We start from the raw sequence: 22,429 nt of genomic DNA, 5'->3' as shown, positions 1-22,429 counted from the left end.
TGCACGGCTGCTTACATAGACAATAAAATGGGAAGCATGGACATGACGGATCCTGTGGACATGTACCACGAGTCAGTTGAGTGTGTGAATTAGCAAGCAAGCAGTAAAAAATAATTAAAAGTAATCAATAGATGGTTGGAATAGATAGTTAATGGCAATGGATAGTTTAATTAAAGTAGGCCTAATGGAGTAGTTAGTTAAAATAATGGATAAATGATTGTAACATCCATCTTTCTGTTAATCCAGTAGCCATTCTAGCATAAATTCAGTACAGAAACATCCAGTATATAATCCATTCATATCACATTTGGAACAAGATGGATGTGGTTTACATCTGACGGGGCTGTGCAAGTACAAGACAAAAAAAGGTTGGTACCTGCTGGAGCGAACTAGGGAGGACGAAGCAGAGGGGTCAATGAATCTCGTTGGAATGGGTCGAGGGTGAAGGAGACCTGAAGGAGAAAATGAGTCTGAAATCAGGCAGGAAAAGGGTGAGATGGGAAAGGAGGGATGGTTGAGTCAAGGTGGGGTAGCTGCAAGGGCCAATCCAATCTAATCAGGAGTGCATTAAGCCAATCAATGCACACGCCTGGTCACCTGTCACATGCCACACAAAGAACACACACTTGGACAGCTCAAGGACTTTGCAGAAATTCAATTACCATATTTTACCTCGCAAAGCAAATAAACAACACAACGGGACACACACACAAACAATTACAATCACACCGATGTGCACATGTGCCATCAACAACACATGTATGCGATTAGGCTGCAGCACACAAAGGGCTCAGAGGTGTTTGGTCCGGTTTGTCTTGTCTCAGCAATCCAATCAATTACAATTATCGGGAACATATGAATAGGCGTGTCAGTCCCAGAAGGGATCAATAAGCAGGTGCTGCTCATTATCATCAATTAGCCCCCAGGGCAGCGTTTGATCCGTCCAACTCGGCCACACATGAGCAGAAAACAAGCAGCGGTGAGAAGATCGTTCTCTATGTCCAGGTCAGACTCGAGTGTCTGCGGCTGTTCCGCTCGGTTTACTTCTTTTTATAGAAAATGGTTAGAGGAGTACCTCGAGAGATAATGTTAGTGGGTTAATCTGGAATTAAGCTTTAGTACTCAGTCAATCGATAGATTCACACCTACAATCAGAAGTCTTTCAGAGCAAAGCGCTTCAGGAGGACAATGGGAAATGGAGGACATGATTGACTGGATTGATTTAGTGAAACCTGCCTCAAGCTGTCTGCAGCTAGCTTTCATTGACAGGACACATCAATAGCTGTCGTGATTGACAAGTGAATCTGCAACAATGGCCACAGGGAGCTGAAACAAGTGGTGATTACCGATTAAGAGATGAACAGAAACTGTCAGTATTGGAGTTGATATCCTTTTAAATCTAGGCCTGGGTTTAATGCCTGTCCAGAAAAATCTGTCCTTTTGCTTCAGCAGCAGAAAAAAAATAAACTGTATTTAAATTTTCCACTAAAATGCTCCTGTATCCTTCTTTCCTTTGATATATCACGCCGTCACTGCTTCAGTTTTTCATTAACTCTGTGATAATGGAGGCATTTTGTCATTACATCACACCATGTTGCTGTTAGTTTCCAGTACATGATGGCTGAAAATGATGTAGCTGCATCTCATGCTGTCCCCTTTATGATATTAGAGTTTCATTAGTCCTTATCGGTGGATCTGCTGCTGTCTCTGTCTCCCTCTGCAGAGTTCGTTATGATGCTTTCTGCACGGTGACCTCTGATGGATGAAGATAGAGCACACAACACTGGAGTTAACTCATGAACACTGTCTTCTTCCTGCTGTTGTGATTATTTTACTCTGACATCATTTGAAATTGTAAAAACATAGTTGAGTCAAAGAGATCTGTTCATTTTTGCATGATAAAAGTTGAGTAAGTGCAGAGGGTAAAGGGTGAGTTATGTAACACTTAACTGTATGTAACAACAATGCTGCATTGTCGCCCCCTTGTGGTTAGAAAGGTTACAGACTCTCCAGGTCTGAAACTACATTATTTTTCTTTACCAAGTGATAACTAGTGTTGGAGGAAGTACTCAGATCCTTCACTTAAGTAAAAGTACAAATGCCTTAGTCCAAAAACGCTAAATTAAAAGTAAAAGTCCTGGATTAATAATGTTACAAAAGTTAAAGTGCAGAAGTATTATCAGCCAAATGTAAAATGGTAAATAAAAGAATTAAAGTATTATATATTTTTTTATAGAATATTATGCTATTCTGTTTTTATCCCTAAAAAATTCATGCAAGAGCTGTATGATGTTGTCAATGTGGAGCCAATTTTAGTAGTATATTTTATTTTATAGTATAATACTGCATCATATCATAGCAGAATATCATGTTTATATGTGTAAAAAAATAAATGTCAAATAAATGTACTGCAGTAAAAAGTACAATATTTCCCTCTGAGTTGTAGTGGAGTAGAAGGATAAATGGAAATACTCAAATAAAGTACAAGTATGTTAAAATTATTCTTCAGTATGGTACTTGAGTAAATGTACTTAGTTACATTCCACCACGGCTGATTACATTTTAACTTCAAGTTCATGGAGGACTGTATTAAAGCTAAATGTATCAGGTACATAAATGGGTTAAAGGCCCTAAAAAATATGTTTTTTATCAACTAATTCTTACTCTGTGTGATGGAGTCAAACATGAACTCACTATTCTCTGCCAAAACAATTTTTTTTATTTCACATTAATTAGAGGTTTGTGTTTTATTTTCTTCTCTATGCTCCGTTAACAGATTTGAAGTGGGCGGGGCTTTGTTAGAAAAAGGTGATGTCACATGCTACAATGCACCAATCAGAATTCAGTAACATTTTAATTGGGCTTAATCTGACAGTGGTATATATATATATATATATATATATATATATATACACTGTATATAGTCATGAATATTATATTTTATTGAAAAATACTTAATACACTTGATTCGAAGCTAATGTTTGGGGGGCTTTAAAATGAGGTAAAAGCTCCATTATGTTGCTACAGATTGCTCAGCGTCTTCTATCAAACTGGTCAAACAGTGGACACTGAGGCTGAAGTTGAAAAAAGAAGTGCATTTATTATTGAAAATCGATAACTTAAACATCTGACCAAAAAGCAAGATCTGTCCAAAAAGCCTTTTTACAGATGATTTACATACAACAGCCTTGACTTGAATTTTCTTTAAGAATTTTGTATACACACTGTGAACAAATGGTGGCTTAAACTAACTTAGAGGGGAAAAAAAAAAATACAATTAAAACATACTTCACACTATGGCAAAAAAGGAATGGTAACCAAGCCAACGCATCGTGTAATTCAAATCACAATGCAAAATGGTGTAAGGCAAACGCAGTCCCGACTGAAGCACTGCAGGTACCGTCCTCTCGACTCTCACAAGTACACAAAGAGCAGCTTTGAATGACGAATGATGCTAACCCCTTAGATGTATACGTGCCGTTTATGTCTTGTTTTGATTTGTCATAATATTGCAATACCCCCTTAGAATTTCTCATACAAACACATGGGCAGAGCGTATAAATATATTCTTACTTATAAATTAATTAAGTTTAAATTAATGTAAGGGGTAGCTTCATCTTTTGGTTTAGAGGAGAGACAAATAATACATGAACAGAACCACTGAATCACTCAATCCTCGCACTCCAAAGGTCCATAACAAACAAACATTTTGGAAGATAGTGCATACGGCTTAAGGTTAGCTGTGAAAGGAAGAAAAGCTTTTCAAAAAGCATAGATGAGATTGCAGGGCCACCGACCTGATGTTAGGAGGGATAAACTTGCCGATCTTTGCGTGACAACTCGGAAGAAAGTCAACGATGGGAAGAAACACAGATCGCCTCATTCTTTCAACAGGAGGGTGCTTTGCCACGACTAAGATGCAGCGATGGAAGTTTTTGCATGGTAAGCATGTGGAGGAAGTGAGTAAGAAGAAAATGTGATGCTTGGAAGATAAAGATTAATACTTTCATGAGTGCTTGGTACACGTATGCCAGCTTTTAGTTGCACTTGGTTTTGCTCAAATCTCTCAATGGTTCATCTAAACCACACTTTTTTTTGGACTTTCAGCATTTAGGATTTAGTTCCACAGAATCGCCTCACCGCTCCTCCATATTAACAGAAATCTTACAGCCAGCAGACAAAACAAAAAAAACGTCCTTTTCACTGGTCTCACCAGAGATGATACTATAATACTCTCTTCACCTCAGCTCTATTAAGTACTATCCTTAAGGAAGGTATGCTCAGGGGTGATTGTTAGATAAAGGCTACTTCTCTCTGTTGTTGCCTTCGACAGCATCAACAAAACATCAGCCAAGGGGCATTCAGTGACGTTCTTATGCAAATGAACAGCATTCAGAACCATAACAGATGATAGTAGTTGCCGTCATATTTTGCAAATCATTCAGAAACAGATTATGTGCGTCAGTGGAAGTATCCCTGAGGTGGTCTGGCCAAATCTCTGGTTTCACTGATCCACAGTTTAAGGAGGTTTCAACTTTGCTTTATATGAAGAACTGTAAAACGAGGGGTCTTGTCGTTATGAAAAAAGAAAAGAAAAGCTGAAGGGTCAGATGGCCGTGGAAACAAAAGTTGGCGAGATGTTGGTACAGGGTTTGCTTGAATGTCATTTCAAAGTCCAAAGGATGTTTGTGGTGATGAAGAAAGAGGAAGCCCTAGTTGTTGGGGATGCTCTGCAGATACGTGAGGATGTGCTGGATCTTCACCAGGCGTTCTTTGAGGCTGGTCATGGAGAGGACAGACAGCTGGTACCGTGGGTCGATAGGCAGAACAGCCAGGAGCCACCAGCAGCACGCCGGACCATTAGGGGTGGCCTACAAGAGAGGAGGAATAGTGTTAGACCTTTATGTGTCATTCAGAGAGTTTTGTGCCGCTACATTCTTGTTAATACAATTTATTAAACAAAAACTATAAACATGGATTTAAATGTGCTAAATGTGAAATTCAGAGCATTAATATAGCCGCAAACAACTATTTGCTATGTAAACATATAGAAGAGTAATGTCGCATTAATGCAACTAGCGATTTTGAGGTTGTAGAGGACTCAGTTTTAAAGCTAGAGTGACGGTACTGGTATCAGATGAATCTAGAAAACATAAGGAATCCATTGGTACCAACCATGGCATAGCTTGTCATGAAAGAGGCTAAATAACGCTCCATACTTACACTAAATTTTGGCGAGGAAAAACTATCATTGCCATTTTCAAAGGGGTCCCTTGAACTCTGACCTCAAGATATGTGAATGAAAATGGGTTCTATGGGTACCCACGAGTCTCCCCTTTACAGACATGCCCACTTTATGATAATCACATGCAGTTTGGGGCAAGTCATAGTCAAGTCAGCACACTGACACAGTGACAGCTGTTGTTGCCTGTTGGGCTGCAGTTTGCCATGTTATGATTTGAGCATACTTTTATGCTAAATTTGGGTTTCTGGACAATATTTGTCATTGTTTTATGTTGTTAATTGATTTCCCATAATAAATGTATACATGCATTAGCATAAAGTAAGCATATTTGTACACTCCCATGTTGATTATTAAATACTTGACAAATCTCCTTTAAGGTGTTTGATCAGGTAAAAAATATGTGATTAATCGTGATTAAATATTTTAATTGATTGACAGCCCTAGTTAAAACATAAATGACCTTTTAGGGTTATCTGCCAGAGGAATGGATGCCTGCGTCAGAATTACAGCTGAAAAAAGTCTGAGCCAAAATGTGCTTAACACTTCTTAAGGTGGAAGTGAATGGTGCTTACTACGTCTGTGCTACATTTTACATTTAACACTGGCCATTAGCCAAATAATTGCTTTTCTTGTTCCCTTGAACAAACATGTTCCGAAATTAATCAACACCAAAAATCATGGTCGATGCTTTCCTCTTCTAGTGTGTGTGCACGCGGATTCTCTTCATGGCACTCTTCTGACGCAACAGGGCCGGTGGGATTAGGTATGAAGCACCCATAAAGCTCTTTAGCCTATATTGTCAATGGACTCCGCCTCGTGGTTGTCCTAAGAGCGGACCCGTAATCCCTTTCAGCGCTGCAGGCTACGAGCCAGAGCTGAGCACACACAACAACTATGTTCCGGTATTAAGACCTCTAAAGCAGGTGAATCCATGGTAATGTGGGTTTCCCCAAAAGGCAAGTGTGTCATGAGTTGATCCAGTTTCAGACTAAGAATCTGCGTTGTCAGATGAGGTAATAAAAACTTTACAACCCCCTGCAGTGTTTTGAAGAAAATGACTGCTAGAGCTCAGCTGATACTTGTTCTGAGAATAATAATAAATGATAATATGATGTATTGATTGGTGTTCCTTTGATCATCTGGTTACTTAATAAATTGTGACATCCACATGCACTGGAGGTACGCAGTTAAACAAATGACTTCTTGTTCTTAAAGGACTCTGCATCACCGTCTGCTGAGCTGTGACGTGCTGCAAAACTCACTGCTGCTGAGTATTTTCATAAATTACAAACTATAAAAAACTCCTAAGTCACTAACACCATAAATAATTCCTATTAGTTCCTATTCTGGAAAGCCAACACCTCAGGAGAAGTTTAATTATGCACAATTTATAATTTTCCAGTTTACTAGTTCTAATTACTCATTTTAATAAGTCCAATGGCAGCCTACATTTCAACCCCTCCAATGTATCAGCTACGTTTGTGTGATAAAATAAGACAGTAAATGCAAGGAGACCACTGTATTTGAAGTACGCCCTAACTACGGTGGCCTTCGGGTAACGTAGAAAAGTGAAAGTCTCTCTCTAGAGCCAGAGTTTGGTTTGTCTGTTCTGGGCTACTGTAGAAACATGGCAGAGCAACATGGTGGACTCCCTGAAGAGGACCCGCTCCCTATGTAGATATGAAGGTCTCATTCTAAGGCAACGAAAACACAATTCTTATTTTCAGGTGATTATACACTAATGAAAACATATTTATTAATATTATTATATTCCATTTCGGTCAATAGATTCCCCTAAATGTTACACACTGTTCCGTTAAACAACCTCAAAGATCAGTGGGAATATTGTTGGCTAATACCTTTAGCCTGATACTCTGGCTCTGACTCCGGCGTCTACAGTCTAGTGCAGAAATGACTCTACATCGATATTTGATGTGTAGTTGGAAGATTAAACTCCTTTAGGAATCAGTTCACAATATAGTCCTTACATAAACTAGGTAAAGGAATAGGTACATATGTACAGATGGAAGTAGAGGGACACTGTGCTGGGTGTTTACCTGGATGTCAGCTTCTCGTTCAGGCATTGGTCCAAAGTGCTGCAGGATCTGGTTGTGGAAGTGGATCTTGAGGTCCTGGAACCAGACGCGGGCTTGCTCGTACACTGCGTCATGCAGATCTTGTAGTTTCTCCAGCTCCTCACTATCCTCCACCTGACAGGAAAGAATGAATTCTGGTTATTTGTTTGTTTAGACACAGCAGTGAGCCATCTTCCTTTTCCTCAGTGTATGCCCCCATCACCTGGGCTTACCTTCTGTTAGTAGAGTAAATTTGTTATGACTAGAGACATGTTGCGCACTGAATATTTCATTACGTTTGTACTACGTGAAAAATTAAACCCTTCGTGATGGTAGTTTGCACGACAAGACCTCCAAGAGTTTAAGAAAAGCAGAGAAAAGTTTGGGAGTTCACTCTTTAAGGCTTTGAAGAGTTTTTTTGAAAATACTTTCATTTAAAAGGAATTGGCAATGAATGATAACTCTATGTCAAAAACAAATCCACTTAAAGTGACACCCCGCCCAAAAATCAACTCCTATAGACTTGAAAGGTGGTTTCATAATTGAAAACACGGATTGTATGATTATAAAAGCACAACATACTGTCGATAATATCATTCAAATGATAATTATTGTGGTTCTTCTTACCCTGTTGTCGCCCAAGTGCTCAATGTCAGCAGTGCTGTAACCATCCTTCTTTCCTCTGGACAGGACCCGGAAGCGTTTTCCTCCAATGGTGTCCACTACTGACCGTCCATCAGGGAGGAAATGGACACTCCTGATGGTCAGGATGCAGCCGTAATCTACAAACCTGCAGGGAAGAACACAATTTAGTTTTTGGTTTATTTAGACAATTGAGTTTTGGCAGTTTGCAGTTGTTCCTCTGATGTCCTAAAGGGAATCTCTTATCTAGATGTCTGGTTTTAAAAGGTCCTCTAATATTGTAGTTCATACAAAACCATGTGCTTGCATGCTTACCCTTTCTGGGGGTCATTAATACACATCCCAAACTGCTGCGTGCCCGCGTCCATGCAGCGGCGAATCATGAGGCGGTAACGTGGCTCGAAGACATGCAGGGGGCAAGGCACGGTGGGGTAGGCCATGGTACACACAAAGATAGGCACATTCTTCGTCAGGCTGCACAGAGGAAGAGAAGTAGAGAACATTTTAGACCCTTTGAAACATCTGATGATGAACATTGAAATCAAAAAGGCCTGAGACAGTAATACTTACTCAGAGAGCTCTCTGGTCTCCTCCAGATGAGTTTTAGTCCTCTCTGCATACTCCTGACTCAAATACTGTTTGATCAGCATTTCCAAGACAGTCGTCACCATGTACTTCCGACATGCTAGATACTGGAGACAGCAGGATATGAGTTGATGATTAAAACAGGAAGCAAGGAACACATATTTCACTTAACACAATAAGATAAATATCCAGATTCAATACATTTAAAGACTAGTCTCTCACCTCTTTCAGGCTCTCTTTACAGAGGGGACACTGAGGCGTATGGTCCAAGCAGCGTTCCAAACAGTTTTTGCAGAAGGTGTGGCCACATGGTGTCGTCACAGGCTCATGGAACAACCTGTATTCATCACAGAGATGCAACAATCAGTGTTGATTCTGAAACCTGTGTACAAACATGGGATGGCACGAGAACCAATACTTCGGGACCAAGTCGATGGCAAAATTCTGAAAACGTGACGGTACTCGTTTTTCTACAGTACCATATGTACCGGCAGGGCTCGAAACTAAGAGCCTCCCGTCGTCGAGATAGATAGAAAATATGTTAAGGACGCAGTAAACTCACTATTGACCCACCCTATTTTTTCCATGATAATGCTACATTGTGAACAACAAATCTGTGTTGAGATCGGCAGGACCAGAGCTGGTAATGTTAGCTGTTAGCAGCCTTGAAGCAGCACAGATCTGCACCACTAACATTAACGGGAGGCGCTATTCATTTATATCATGATACATTCAGGCTCTATTCAGTAAAAATGACAATTGGGCAAAGGTGAATTCTAACATTATCATGATGTGTTCAAATGTAATCTTGTAAAATGTAGTTTTTGGGGAGAAACTTGAATAAATACAGTTGTCTGAAGGAGATGTTTTCACAGCAATATGAAATAGATAATAGAGAGGAAATTATGACCAGTATATCTTCCTAACAAAAAACAGTATGCCAACAGTGATAAAGGAGTGAATGTTGAAGTACATGGGATTTATCGTTTTACTTTTGTTTTTTACTGTGGTATTGAGAATCATGGAATTTCACTGGTATTGGTATCGACTATTACGTTTCTGGTATCGTGACATCCCTAGTACAAACTGCATTGTAAATGTGTACATTTAGTGTGTGACCGTACCTCATGCAGAGAGAGCACTCCAGGTCATTGGGGTCCATCAGGTCTTTAGGAACAATTCTGCAGATTTTAACTTTGGCAGCCTTTTGTTTGGAGCCTTTCCCCACACCTAAAGTCAACCAGAGGGAAGACGGCATTTCAAAATGAATTCTTTCTGACATAATTATGGTGCTTAAAATGTATACCCAACCCATCGTACATCATTCCTTCAAAAAGTCTGTATTTAAGTTCCCAAATAAGCTTATTTTTATGCACCATTGTAGATATGTTCTATAAGTTCTTATGTAAGATGGAAACAGAAGAGATTTGATTTGGAAATTAAAATATAATACATAAGGAAGAACAGAAAGCAATACAATGGTGGGATTGGCCACTGACCTTGTCTTTTAAGCTTGTTACTTCCACTGTTCACAACGCAGTGTTCTGTGTCGGACACTGACAACTTCCTCTTCAGCACGCCACCCTTGTCCTCGTCGCCCAGCTGAGGAGCAGAGAAAACTCTCTTCAGCCCTTCCTCGCCACAATTAGAGCCATGCATCCGTAGCGAATGAGCTCTGCTCAGACCGGGCCGCTCCAGGCTTTCCAATCGTTTCTGAATAATGCCAAACAAGTAAGAAGATGATTATAGATCCTCATAAACACGTGGCGACACAAGCATTGAGGCAATTCATTGATGAACAATATGATATCATGACTCAGTCTGCTAGTACCTCCTGGCTGTCCAGATGGTGGTGTGCCGAGGCGGCGCGGACCTGGTGTTGTCTTTGGATCGGGCTCTGTGGTTGAGCTTGGGCATCGGCCACGAGGGTTTTACTTCGCAAGTGAGGTGACGTGCTCTGTGTTGTTTCCCTCAGGCCGACCTTGACATTCTCATCAGCGGGGGAGAGCAAGTCACACAGGATCTGTAAAAAAGCACTCAGTTTGTCAGCCAAGTCTTCGCACTGAGAGGCAGAGAAATTGTGTTGGCTCAGGTCTCCCTTGTAAAAGAGATTAAATCTCAAGGGATTTCCTGGTTAAATAAAGGTTAAATAAATAAAAAGAAAATGCAAAAAAAAATCTAAATTTTAGTTATTTTGAATTTGCCTGGATTAGGGGGGAAATTAAATGCTTGAAATTGTGTTTAAACAACAAGTTTTTACGTTTTTTCAAGGCTCGACCCATGCAGTGTGTGGTGACGGAAATACACACGTTTTGTCCTCTATGCACAAAGAGGTTATTGACAAAAGATATAATTACACAATACTGTAAATCCAATTTCATAACCAAGACCAAGAGCAAACTTGGTTATGATAATGTACAGTGAGAGTGGCCTTTTTCTATGTTCAGAATAGATATCAGAGTGACCTCCGTTTGACCTCAGTGTATATGACCCAGTAGCAGAGACCATTAACCATTCCTCCCAGTTCAGCCATTTTAAACATAAGTATCCCCTTCCTTTATATTTGCATTATTTTCCTGCTAACTTGTGTAAGAGTGATAAAGTTGGGTTTTTAGTTTTAGCATCTTAATCTTTTTACAACTAATGTGTAACCATATGCTCAGCATCATTTAGATGCCTTGTCATCTCTTCGTGAGGGCAACAAGGATGCAGGCTGTCATTTTCAATTGCAATAATTTGCTGTTTTCATTATGTGGGTTTTGGGAAGACCTTTGAGACTATTTAAATGTGATTACAGGCTACACAAACTTAATTTGACATGCTATTGATGCACGCTGATGTAGAGCGATGTCTAGCCTGAACAGTGTCTCTTTCAGGATCAGAAGGAATTCAGACAAGATGTTAATATAACCAGCAACCCTTGTCAATTTCACACACTTTATACCAAGTGAAAACTGGTATGAGATGACTAATGTGATTATGTATGTTTCCTTATACAATGATGATTCAGAGATGATTACACAAAACTTGAGCAGCAATAACAGCAACTGAAAATAGTTTCATCATAAAATGGCAACAAACTGTCACTTTATTCTGAAAATGTATGTAGTACTGCATGCATGAGTCGACTGCGTGGAACTTACGTAACCACAATGTTGTGGTCAGTCTATTAAGTGGCACTAATGTCATTACAGACGGAGTCACAAGATCCCGACCCACTAACAACTTACGCAATTCCATGACCGACTGAGACTTATGGTGCCTTCAAATAGGGCCGTGTTTACCGTGTTCACGAGAAGAGTCCATGTGAACGCTCTCCTCATGTGGTACAAACTGCATGGGATTATCATAAAGTGGTCGTGTCTGTAATGGGGAGGCTCATGTGTATCCATAGAGACCATTGTCATTCAGATATATGACGTCAGAGGTCAAGGGACCCTTCTGAAAATGGCCATGCAAGTTTTTCCTTGCCAAAAATTTGCGTAACTTCGGTAACTCGGTACAACCTCCGAAAGATCGAATAGCAGACGGGTGCGATGGTGGGTCGTCGGATTTTTAAGAGGTTAATTAAAAATTGACAACGTGATTTGGAGAATGGATACAGTATCGCACAACAGAGTATTGCAATACTCGTGTATTTTCTTACACCCCTACTCCAGTTCACGAGTTGTGACGTGTTTGTTGACGTTGTTGACACTGTAAGTTTAGTACTATAGAGTTTTTTTTCATAATTGTATAATATCTCTGAGGAAAACGTTGATATTCCTTATTGATATATAACGACCTCATCTTTTTCCTCTGTCATTATGCCTTTGCAACTGCTGCACAGGAATTTCCCTCAGGACAAAATAAAGTTTTATCTCATCATCAGAATGAAGGGACAAACTTTGTGGATGAAGAAGTGGAAGTAAACATTTTGACTTTGTCTATAAACTGTTAAAAGTGACAAATGCTCCGACTGACTGAAATCAATACGGATCAGCAGAATAATATGACCGACCTCTGTAAATAATCTGTCAGCACATTCCAGACACATTTTCTATGCATAGAGGACAAAACACAGTTATATAAGGGGTACCGTCATCAGGATGCCTATAAAACACAGCATCTCTACATTGTTTTCGGTTAAACTGTTTATTTAGTCGTAAAGCTCGAGCGGGATTTTAAGATCCATGCCATGACGATATGTTCCATTAAGTCAATGTAGTATAACAGCAGATGCTAGCTATTAAAACAGAACAAATGGGTTTGTGCAGTAAAGATAATCATGGTTGAGCTCTACGTTCCTGGCTATCCAATCAAACAGTTACGACACTCATGTACCGAGGTTCCTTAAAGCAATGGTACAAGTTTTACTTAAATCTTTAGCTTACAGTGTATTGAGTGTGTACTTAAAGTGTGACTCAACTGACTGACACTTTAGGATGTCTAATATTTTGTCTTTTTCTCTTCCCACATTGTCAGCAGACTAATCATAACGCTTAAATTCTCTCACCTTTTCCACTTGTCTTTTAGCACAGGGGAAGTCCTCGTCTACAGCCAGGCATTGGAGGAAGACTTGGAGAGACTCGTCCACTTGGCCCATCTCATGTAGCACCATAGCTTTCCTAAACAAAGCCTGGAAGGACGGAAAGAGAGAAATTATACTTCTGTAGCAGCATTTATGTTTACACTGTGTATTCACTCTCATGCTTAGTCCCTTTAACTGCGGTGTACACAAATACCAGATAGGCTTGCCGCGGTAGTCGGTGTTACCAGTGTTACACGGTGGCCGGAGAGGCCAGACACACAGCCATCCGACGGTAAAGATCAAAGTAAGCGCTCTACAGATATTGATCTTCATCTTTTCTTGTAAAATTTCCAGTGTAATCGGTAACACCGGTGTTGTCACAAATGTATTAACCGGTGGGAAAATGTCCTCACCGTGACATCCCTAACGCCAGTCCATCTTTAAACCTCTAACAACTTTGCTCTTGCTAAAAGGTGTTCATGCTTTACCTGCATTTTAAGAACACAAAATTCAAAATCAGGCTGAACTGTTTTAAAAACAGCCAGACAGAACACATTATTCTTATATACAAACAAGAGTGGCAGTTTTGTCTAAATTAAATAAATCAATATGAAATACGCAAGTTCTTTTACATAACGTACTTTGCACCACAGATAAGAGAAATTCCTTAACTTCCACCCAGACATTTGGTCTCCTGTTACTGATTAAATAAACGGCTTTGACCTTAATCGTTGCATTCTCAGTTGTGGTCTAGAAAACCTCATGATACACTTTTGTAACTTCTTTAGCCTATGAGAAGGCCTTTTATACAATACTAAAAATAGCAGGAGGTTGTTAAAAATATGCCTTGTAAACAAACAAACAAACAAACAAACAAACAAAGTCACCACTAAGAAATTAGACTATGATTCAATAAATTCAACTTCAAAGACACGTATCCAAAATGAACTTTTAAAGGGGAACTACGCCCATTTTCAAATTTCATACATGTTATTCCAATAATGTAAGACAGTCCAAAAAATATTAGTGAACATGAACAACTCCTAATCCAAAAACTGGAGTGCTAAATCTCAGATTTGTGATGTCATCTGGTATTAAGTGTGGAGCTGCTCCACAGACGATCAACTTGGGAGTTATAGTTGACACTGAGAGCACCCAGGGGAATCTTTTGAGAATATGGGAACATTTTCTGTTTCACAACTGACAACATTACAATAGAATAAAGCTTATTTAGGTATAAAAAATAAAACAAACATCCTGTGGGTCCATAAAATCAGTCTCCCACTCTAAGACTTCCTTCTCTGGTTCCTGGCTTTGAGAGAGAGTAGCTCATGTTCACAAATATTGATTGAACTTTCGTCGGCCATGGAAACAACATATTGGAATTCTTAATTCAGGTGGTGTTCCCCTTTAAAATCTGACGTCTGTAAAGTGACTTACAATTAACTTGTAACTATAATCCAATAACGTGACTGACACGGGTGCCCCCGATCTGTGGCTTTGTTGGTGGAAACCTTAAAATAACCCTTTTCTTAGTAATGACCTGCTGACCGACATATCAGAAGAGACTGACTGGCAGATTGAACACATGCCAGACTCTAGTAAGTAAATTAAAGAGTACGATCTAGACCTGCCCTATGTGAAAAGAGAGAGATAAGATGAGATGAGATCATGGTGTGAGAGCATACGTACACACAACCTGGTGATGCCAACATCCTTACAGCACCAACAAAATACCTGCTGTTTAATATGGTGTCATATCTCACGCTGATTATCCTCTCATCATAAAAGGCACAACGATATGTCTAATAGAGGAGATTTAAAATAACATTTCTGTAGCATGGGATAACAAATGAGTGCAGTATCAGTGAGTGACCTACTTCAGCAGAGCAGCTGGACAAGGGACTGAACTCTGTGTCCTCCAGAGCCAGACGGTACAGTTTGAGAGCCATGTACGCCTCTGCCCGAGACAGTCGCGCCACCTCTGTCATCTCTGGATCTGCAGGAGACATAAGGAAGACTTTTTTTTAAAATTTTGCTACAAGAAAAGGTTTTTATTTGAGTATTTAACTTAAAATATTGGAAAGCACAGCATTAGTTTAAACATATCATTCAATCATGGGTTACTTAATACACAAGTAAAATTATACTGACTCATCAAATTGTCTATAATTTAATGAGCAAACCTACATCCTTTTCAACTCGCATGGGTAGCAAGCACACCTGAATATTGTGACGTTTCTGTCCCGTTTCTCAGGTTGTCTGCAGCACTGACGACCGACACTGTCAAAAAGCAGGTGGTAATATGTCTCTATTACTAGGGCTTTCCTCACATCCACCAAAGAAATTCTTAGTCGATCAACACTCATCCGATTTTGTCGACTAATCGATTAGTTGACTTAATCGACAGAGCTGTAAAACTGAGTTACTCCTCAAAGAATCTCACAAAAGCACCACTCTAAATCTTGTATTTAGCAGAGATGTGCTCATACGTTTCTTGGAAAGAAGTCATTCAGCATGAAAAAGCATAAAAAAATGACTAATCGACTAAAGAATTCTTAGTCGACTAAGACCAAAACGACCGATAAGTCGACTAATCGACTAAGAGGGGGCAGCCCTGAGGTTTACGTGGTTTAAGTGCTTCACAGACATAAAATCAATGCGGTCAAGAAATAGAAACATAAATAAAAGACAATGAATACAATTTTTAAGAATAAATTAATGAATAAAAGCATAAAACAAAAAAGAAAACCTCTAATTAAAGGACATTTTATGACTTTTTAAAAGAGGAAATAGCAGTATATGCAAAAATGTAATTTCTACTAAGACAATTATGAATACTATTTTATGTAATGAACATCTCTGTGTTGAATAAATTGACAGCCATACTTTAAAAGGAGCCTACAAATCACAGGCTTGTGCAGTAGCCTATTCACATACTGATAGTTGTTATTTGCTTACATATATTCTATTATATATATATCTATTTCTTTAACTCACTGTCAGTCAGCATTTGGAGAATATATTTCTCCTACCTCTTTATGCCACTTTTCTCCTCAGCTTAAGAAACTCTTAAGCCTTTTAGAAAGTCCTCCTTCTTATTCCTAACAGTTTTTCACCCTAGGAGCTCTCTTAAGATGCTTTGTGAATAACTTTCAGCTTTAGCAGGACTTCATAATTCTGAGAATATTCTTCAAATTTCGTCACTAGGAGCAACTATTTGTACAAGTAAGCTCTATGAGTACGGCCCGTTTCTGTCCTGCTTCTCAGGCTGCCTGCAGCATTGAGGACCAGCGCTGTCAGAAGCAGGTGGTACGACTCTAATTATTACTGCCACAGTGGGCATCCTTCACCCAATGTCAAGTGACAGAAAGTGCCACACCAGTTACCCTCATTTGACCTTTAAATAGCATGTATTACTGCTTTTTTTCTTTCAATTACTTCTCACCTTTATTGGACAGAAAAGGCAGACAGGAAATAAGTGGAGAGAGGAGGGGGGGGGGGGGGGGGGGGGATGACACGCATCAAAGGTCCCAGGGCAGAATCAGTGGACACATCAGCATAGATATCGCGGATATGTGGCATGCACTTAAGCCATTCAGCTACCAGGGCTTTTTGGAAGTCTGGGTTACACAATGCAGGATTGTGTAACCAAAATTTGCAAAGGAACGTAATGTTTTTACAGCCTTTGCACAGTCACAATCTGTCCTCCTTCAGTAAATATTATGAGTAATAAAAAAATAAAAAGCACACAAGGTAAATGTGGAGGGGAGTAATTAAAGTTTATCTCTTAACTGTGGTATGGCATTCCATTGGTCTCACTTTAGGTTACGTCTTTCACTCAATATCCAAGGTTACATATGTGTGTTACATATGTGTTATATAACTTGACCCAGATTCCATGCGTGTTTCCATAAGCTCCAGTAAACCAGGGGAAAGTCCAGAACTATTTTACAGACATACATACTGTCAGACTACCAGACCTCTTTATTTCAGGGTGTGGGAGATAAGACGTGAATATACACTGTGTTGCACATAGGGACTCCCAATCACCACATTATGATAACGATGAATGAAAATGCCGTTTAAAGCTTATAACCCCCTAACTACAATAGCATAACATGACTATATATAAGGAAAACACCATTGCTCTTTCTTGCCTGGTTAGATGGAATTTGTAATCCAGTGGTTTAAGTTAAAAAAAGACTACGGCTCCGTTCCAAATCTTTTTCTTAAATACGTACTGCAGCTGCTCTTACAAAGTACATACTGTACGTACAGTATGCATACAATTGGGACAAATGGTGCCTTCAAATGGGCGCCCCATAGTGCATTTGACATACTATGTATTGAGATGTACCAAATCTGTTTCTGACATAATATGTATTTCTCTTGCAAGGCAGTAGCCATACCCACAATGCATCACACCATTATGGTTTGTGTTTTCAATTACTAGTTCCTTGAGATCCCCCTGGAAGGCAGGGCCATGATAACCACAAAAAGTCACCCTCTTTTCATCGAGGAATTGCTGCAGCCAGCTTCCAACTACAGGTCATCTCCGCTGGAACAGCTGGGGCCTTTAGTGCCTTGCTCAAGGGCACTATTAGACCACTGACGTTACCATTGTTGCTATTAAAGCCATTACTGGGATTTCCATCCCAAAAAAACCCGCGTCATCACTGATTTGTTAACTTTTATGTCATCTGCCCCAGAGGTAGCCTAGTTTCTCTCATTGCATAACATCACCACTGCCTGGCTGACACTGAACCACCAGCCTCACCCACCCGGCCTCATAAACTGACCCACAAGTGACGCATTCAATCTCATTTAAAACATTTATGAAACTGCAACAGCCATAACAGTTATAAAATACAAAATGCCGTCCTTGGCAAGTTACAAAAGCATGCTGCCCCACTATGTGTCACGACCTGCCTTATACAACTTGCAACGTTTGCGCATGCGCAGATGGGGAAATTTCGTACGCTGGACCAACCTACCAGATTTACACGACAGCTCATGGAGGAGGAGACTGACTGGCTCCGACCAGACTAGTGATGGGAATTCCGGCTCTTTTTAATGAGCCAGATCATTTGGCTCAGCTCACCAAGAAGAGCCGGCTCTTTCGGCTCCCAAACGGCTCTTCATTTTACCACTTCTGCCTTTTGTAATTCAGTCAAATTTAGCTTTAGCTGTTTTGACCTATGATTAGTACGTGTGCACATATATCACTTAAATTATTCAATATAATTATACTAAACCTTATAATTTCCAGAATACCAGTAATTTTACATGCTGCTTCATTTTCGACTGTCACTCATCTTGTCTGTTATTTGCGCACCGCACTCCTCTCTCTTTCTCTCCTCCTCTCCCTCCTGCTCTGCACCTGTAGACCGTCAGCGCGCCACGCACCCCAGCCCCTCCCTGCTTGATGGTATGATTCTCGTCCGTCATCACGTGATTGGTCGCACGGACGCCATTAACACAACATTCAGTCAAAGTTACAGTACGTGTCCACACGGGCTGTCCCCACCTTATTGGACGAACGCTTTCCTTCCATTGGCTGCTGTTGCTCCCAGCTTTCAAACTGGAAACAGTATGGAGGCTCGTTTGGAAGCTTTCTTCTCTTATTTCACGAAAATAGTGTGTAAAATGTGTTTCTGAAAACATTTGAGGCGAGAAATAAGCCATGCAGTTGGGGAATCTGTCTTTATTTTGTATCAACAACGTTTATTTTAAAAGATTCTAGGGAGTTTCGAGAGGCGGCGAGTCGCGTCGGACGCCCCGTGATTTGCATGTAGTAGACTAGCCCTCAACTTTATGCAAATGAGGAGCGGGCATAGTGACGCTCCGTCTCTCGAATCGCGACACCACGCTACGCTACCAGAATGCATTGCACGGCTTCTTACATAGACAATGAATGGGGACCGTAGAAAGCACGGAGCCTGTGGACACATACCATTTCTCTCCTCCTCTCCCTCCTGCTCTGTACCTGTAGACCGTCAGCGCGCCGCGCACCCCTCCCCCTCCCTGCTTGATGGTATGATCCTTGTCTGTCATCACCTGACGGACGCCATTAACACAACATTCAGTGCTCGTGGCGCGGGGAAGATCATCTTATCATTCTGCGTTGAATTAATTAATTAAAAAAAAAGAAAAAAAACAGCTCTCGGACGGGAGCCGGCTCTTCTCGTTCACTTAAATCGTCACACTTTTTGTTTATAGCTTATTTTGTATATTGCATATTGGTAGAATTTCAATTTTTGTATTCTTATTTTATTCTAACATTTTTACCTATTCTTTTGTTATTATACTGCTTACTTGCACCAACAAAACCAAAGCAAATTCCTAGTGTATACCCCTTACACCTGGCAATAAACACAATTCTGATTGTGATTCCGATTCTGATTAAAAGAGCCGGCTCAAAGAACCGACTCGTTCGTGACCGACACATCACTAAACCAGACCATTACAACACATTAAGTAACGGTGCATGGGCTTTTTTTTAAATGTTGGTCAGTAGAACTACCAATAAAAAACCTTCAGGGTCCACTATATCTCCAAACAAAGCCTGCTATTTCTAATCATGTTACTCACCACACTGAATCACATCTGTCGCCAGCGACACCGCTTCGTGGTAGCATCCTCTCCTACACAGCTCGTCCACTTCGTACAGCATTTTAGACTTCTTCAGCTCCTCCGGGAACCATTTGTCTAACAGTCCGCACAGCGTTACGTTCACTTTCTCCTCTCCGCTCACCGCTTCACCGCACAGCTTACACTTGGAGAGCAGCCGTCGTTGTAAACACCTTTTACAGTATGAATGTCCGCAGGCTGCGGTGACGGGTTCGCCTAAGAAGCTGCGACAGTTCGGACAGTCGAACACGTCGTCGTCAACAGCAACGGCAGCAGAAGCAGCAGCGACGTCCCGGCGACGACTCCGGCCTGAAACCGACTCTGAGTCCGTTTTCCTCTTAAAGTTTCGCAGGATACAGTCCACAAAGGTGCTTAATTGTTCTGGTCTCACAGTGCGGTACCGCATAGCCACTGAGAACAACCCAATGGCTTCTTTTAGGCAGTCTTCCGAGGCTAACGCGTTGGCTTTTTGTAGTATAAGTTGATGATGCTGGTCCTCCTCCTCTTCTTCTTCTTCTTCTTCTGCAGCGATGAAGAAGGCGCTGCTTCTCTCCTCCGCTGCGTCCGGTTGAAGCGACATTATATAGCGTTTAAAAATATAATAAAGTGTTATGCAGATGTCTTGTTAACGTGTGTAATCATGTCTATAGCTGCCTCACAGTGTGTAGTGGATAGTGGAGGAGGTGGTGGACAGACTTTCTCCACCACGTTCGTTACATAAAATCACACACCGGGTCACGTGTTCAGCTAACTCGCGTCCTGATTGGTCAGAGCGGCTCGGTTACAAAACCTGTGTTACAAAGTTTCATAACTCCGGAAAAGGACGCAGTGAATTGAAGTTGACTGACTGAGGCCAGGTGCTGGTTACACTGTGTTCCCTCCTGTTGGACACAGAGTCCTCTCTGCTTTATAACCTGCAACAGGCATATATAAAACAATATAATATATATCAAAAACATATAATAAACGACCTTGTTGGGCCTATTCATCAACACGTTTTTGAAAGCTGTCAGAAAGCTTACCCAGAATACCCCTCTCATATCTGGTTGTGTAATCAGGATTTTGTAACAATTTTCAATATAATTCATTTTATCTTACCTTTGCTGTGTCTAACTTATACACCTGTTTCACACATGTTTTTTTCTTTACTGTGCATCTCCTGTTTGTGTTAGCAAATGTTTGCACAAATAAACAAAGTGATATTTATATTAAATTATATTAATATGGGGATTATCTTAATTATCTTAACAATATATACATATATATATATGTATATATATATACACACATATATATATATATATATATATATATATTATTATAATAATAATAGTAATAATAATAATAATACTAACAATAATGATAGTAATATATATATTATTGTACTTGATTTTGTTTGTCTGTTTGTTTCCTTAACAATGAATAACAACAATGAAAAACAATGACAACATTTTTCCTGTACTTTTGTATACAAATGTGTTTTTTAAAATGTGAAAACTAATAAACAAAGTGGGGGGAAAAATAAATTGCATACTTGATAAAGGTTAGTAAAATAACAGAGCCTTGCATATTGTCTAATTTTAAATTCTTTAATTTGTTCCTAAACCATTACACTCAAAGCCCCCAGGCCATGGGCACTTTTCATCTTTTACCTTTCGATACATTTTTTCTTTGTTTACTGTAGTGTACTGTAATACAATTTTATTCTATTCTATTTATAAGTCCAACTCTTCAATGAAATGTGTGGATGTACATAATGTAAAGGTAAAACAATTACAGATTGGTCCTTCAACTTTAGCATTTATTATCTGCCGTTTATAACAGAAGTCCATGATCATATCCTCACTTCCAAACCCAGTTCAACCACAAGAGACGCTTCCTGCAGATCCGCTTTCACGATGTGTTGCACTGTCTGCCACCTCCCATTAACACCTGTCATCTCCTGGAGTCATGCTGACCCCATAACCATTGTGCTGCTTTACACAACACAGAAGCTAAAGTTAGTATCATGTCAAATAGGAAATGGAAAGTGCAAAAAGCAAATTACCGTACAAGAATATAACGGTGTCTTGATGCTGCTGCCGACCTTTTAAATGATCCACCAACAGGTCAAGGATGTAAATACTTTGATGAAATTTCCCTTTATGAAAAATATAATTGATTTGATCTAAATTTGACTTGAATTAGTCCTTAAATAAACAAACAAATAAAACAAATTTAGTGTTTTTATATGTGAACGACACTAGTACTATAACAGCCTTCAAACAGGGTCACCTCTGTTGAGACATTTGTGATAATTACAAATGAAAAAAAAGCATGAAAAGTGTTACTTTAACTACAACAACATCAAAACAGCGCTGTTTTGACAGTCTAGAGAGCAGAAAATCAAATTAAATGGCCTTTAGCCTTCATGGATTCTTCATTTGTTTTGCTGTGAACTGTGATCTTAAACATTCTGTCTATAATCGTGTCTTGTGAAGTCACACTGAAGAAATGATCAGTATTTCTACCACTGTTGAAGCTCCTCCATCTTTGTATGTAGTGCTGTCATCGCTGGAAAGGCCTTGCATAATATAGTTGGGGTTGTATGAGGCCAAACTGGGCGTCAACCTGATGCAGCTTTGTGTACTATGGAGAGATCCTGTCCTCTAGTGACCAAAGTGGTACATTACACCTATAAGACAGTTTTACTGGAATATGTAACAATTTAAAGGGAGTGTTTGTAAATCTTTTGGACAG

At 39.9% G+C, this 22,429-nt stretch overlaps 2 protein-coding genes across 2 annotated transcripts in view; one reads left to right on the top strand and one right to left on the bottom strand.

The window, feature by feature from the left end:
• Positions 1 to 2,498, top strand: part of cabp4 (calcium binding protein 4) — a 30,852-nt gene extending 28,354 nt beyond the window's left edge. Inside the window, exon 9 of the mRNA XM_074630036.1 lies at positions 1,724 to 2,498. Within this exon, the coding sequence (XP_074486137.1) occupies positions 1,724 to 1,752 (29 nt within the window). The 3' untranslated portion in view covers positions 1,753 to 2,498. The remainder of the gene's footprint in view (positions 1 to 1,723) is intronic.
• A 577-nt stretch (positions 2,499 to 3,075) lies between these two features.
• Positions 3,076 to 20,437, bottom strand: lonrf1 (LON peptidase N-terminal domain and ring finger 1). Its single transcript, XM_074630029.1, has 12 exons — positions 19,652 to 20,437; positions 14,938 to 15,056; positions 13,043 to 13,165; positions 10,379 to 10,570; positions 10,047 to 10,260; positions 9,672 to 9,777; positions 8,770 to 8,884; positions 8,533 to 8,654; positions 8,278 to 8,436; positions 7,948 to 8,110; positions 7,303 to 7,455; positions 3,076 to 4,871 (listed from the first exon to the last, which is right to left on the bottom strand). Exons 1-12 carry the CDS (start codon positions 20,268 to 20,270, stop codon positions 4,713 to 4,715), a joined length of 2,244 nt encoding a protein of 747 aa, XP_074486130.1. The 5' UTR covers positions 20,271 to 20,437; the 3' UTR covers positions 3,076 to 4,712.
• Positions 20,438 to 22,429: the final 1,992 nt, after the last annotated feature.

This window comes from Sebastes fasciatus, chromosome 3 (assembly GCF_043250625.1).
Source record: "Sebastes fasciatus isolate fSebFas1 chromosome 3, fSebFas1.pri, whole genome shotgun sequence".
NCBI classification, from domain to species: domain Eukaryota; kingdom Metazoa; phylum Chordata; class Actinopteri; order Perciformes; family Sebastidae; genus Sebastes; species Sebastes fasciatus.
The sequence above is the reverse complement of the archived record's forward strand: the minus strand, read 5'-3'. Positions and strand labels throughout refer to the sequence as shown.

Excerpts from the sequence above, each read along its gene's own strand:
- lonrf1 (XM_074630029.1), bottom strand. The coding sequence starts at position 20,270 with ATGTCGCTTCAACCGGACGCAGCGGAGGAGAGAAGCAGCGCCTTCTTC. Across the intron at positions 10,571-13,042 it reads CTAAAAGACAAGTGGAAAAG|ATCCTGTGTGACTTGCTCTC; the intron begins GTGAGAGAATTT and ends GCTTTTTTACAG. Across the intron at positions 8,885-9,671 it reads GAGTGCTCTCTCTGCATGAG|GTTGTTCCATGAGCCTGTGA; the intron begins GTACGGTCACAC and ends TGATGAATACAG.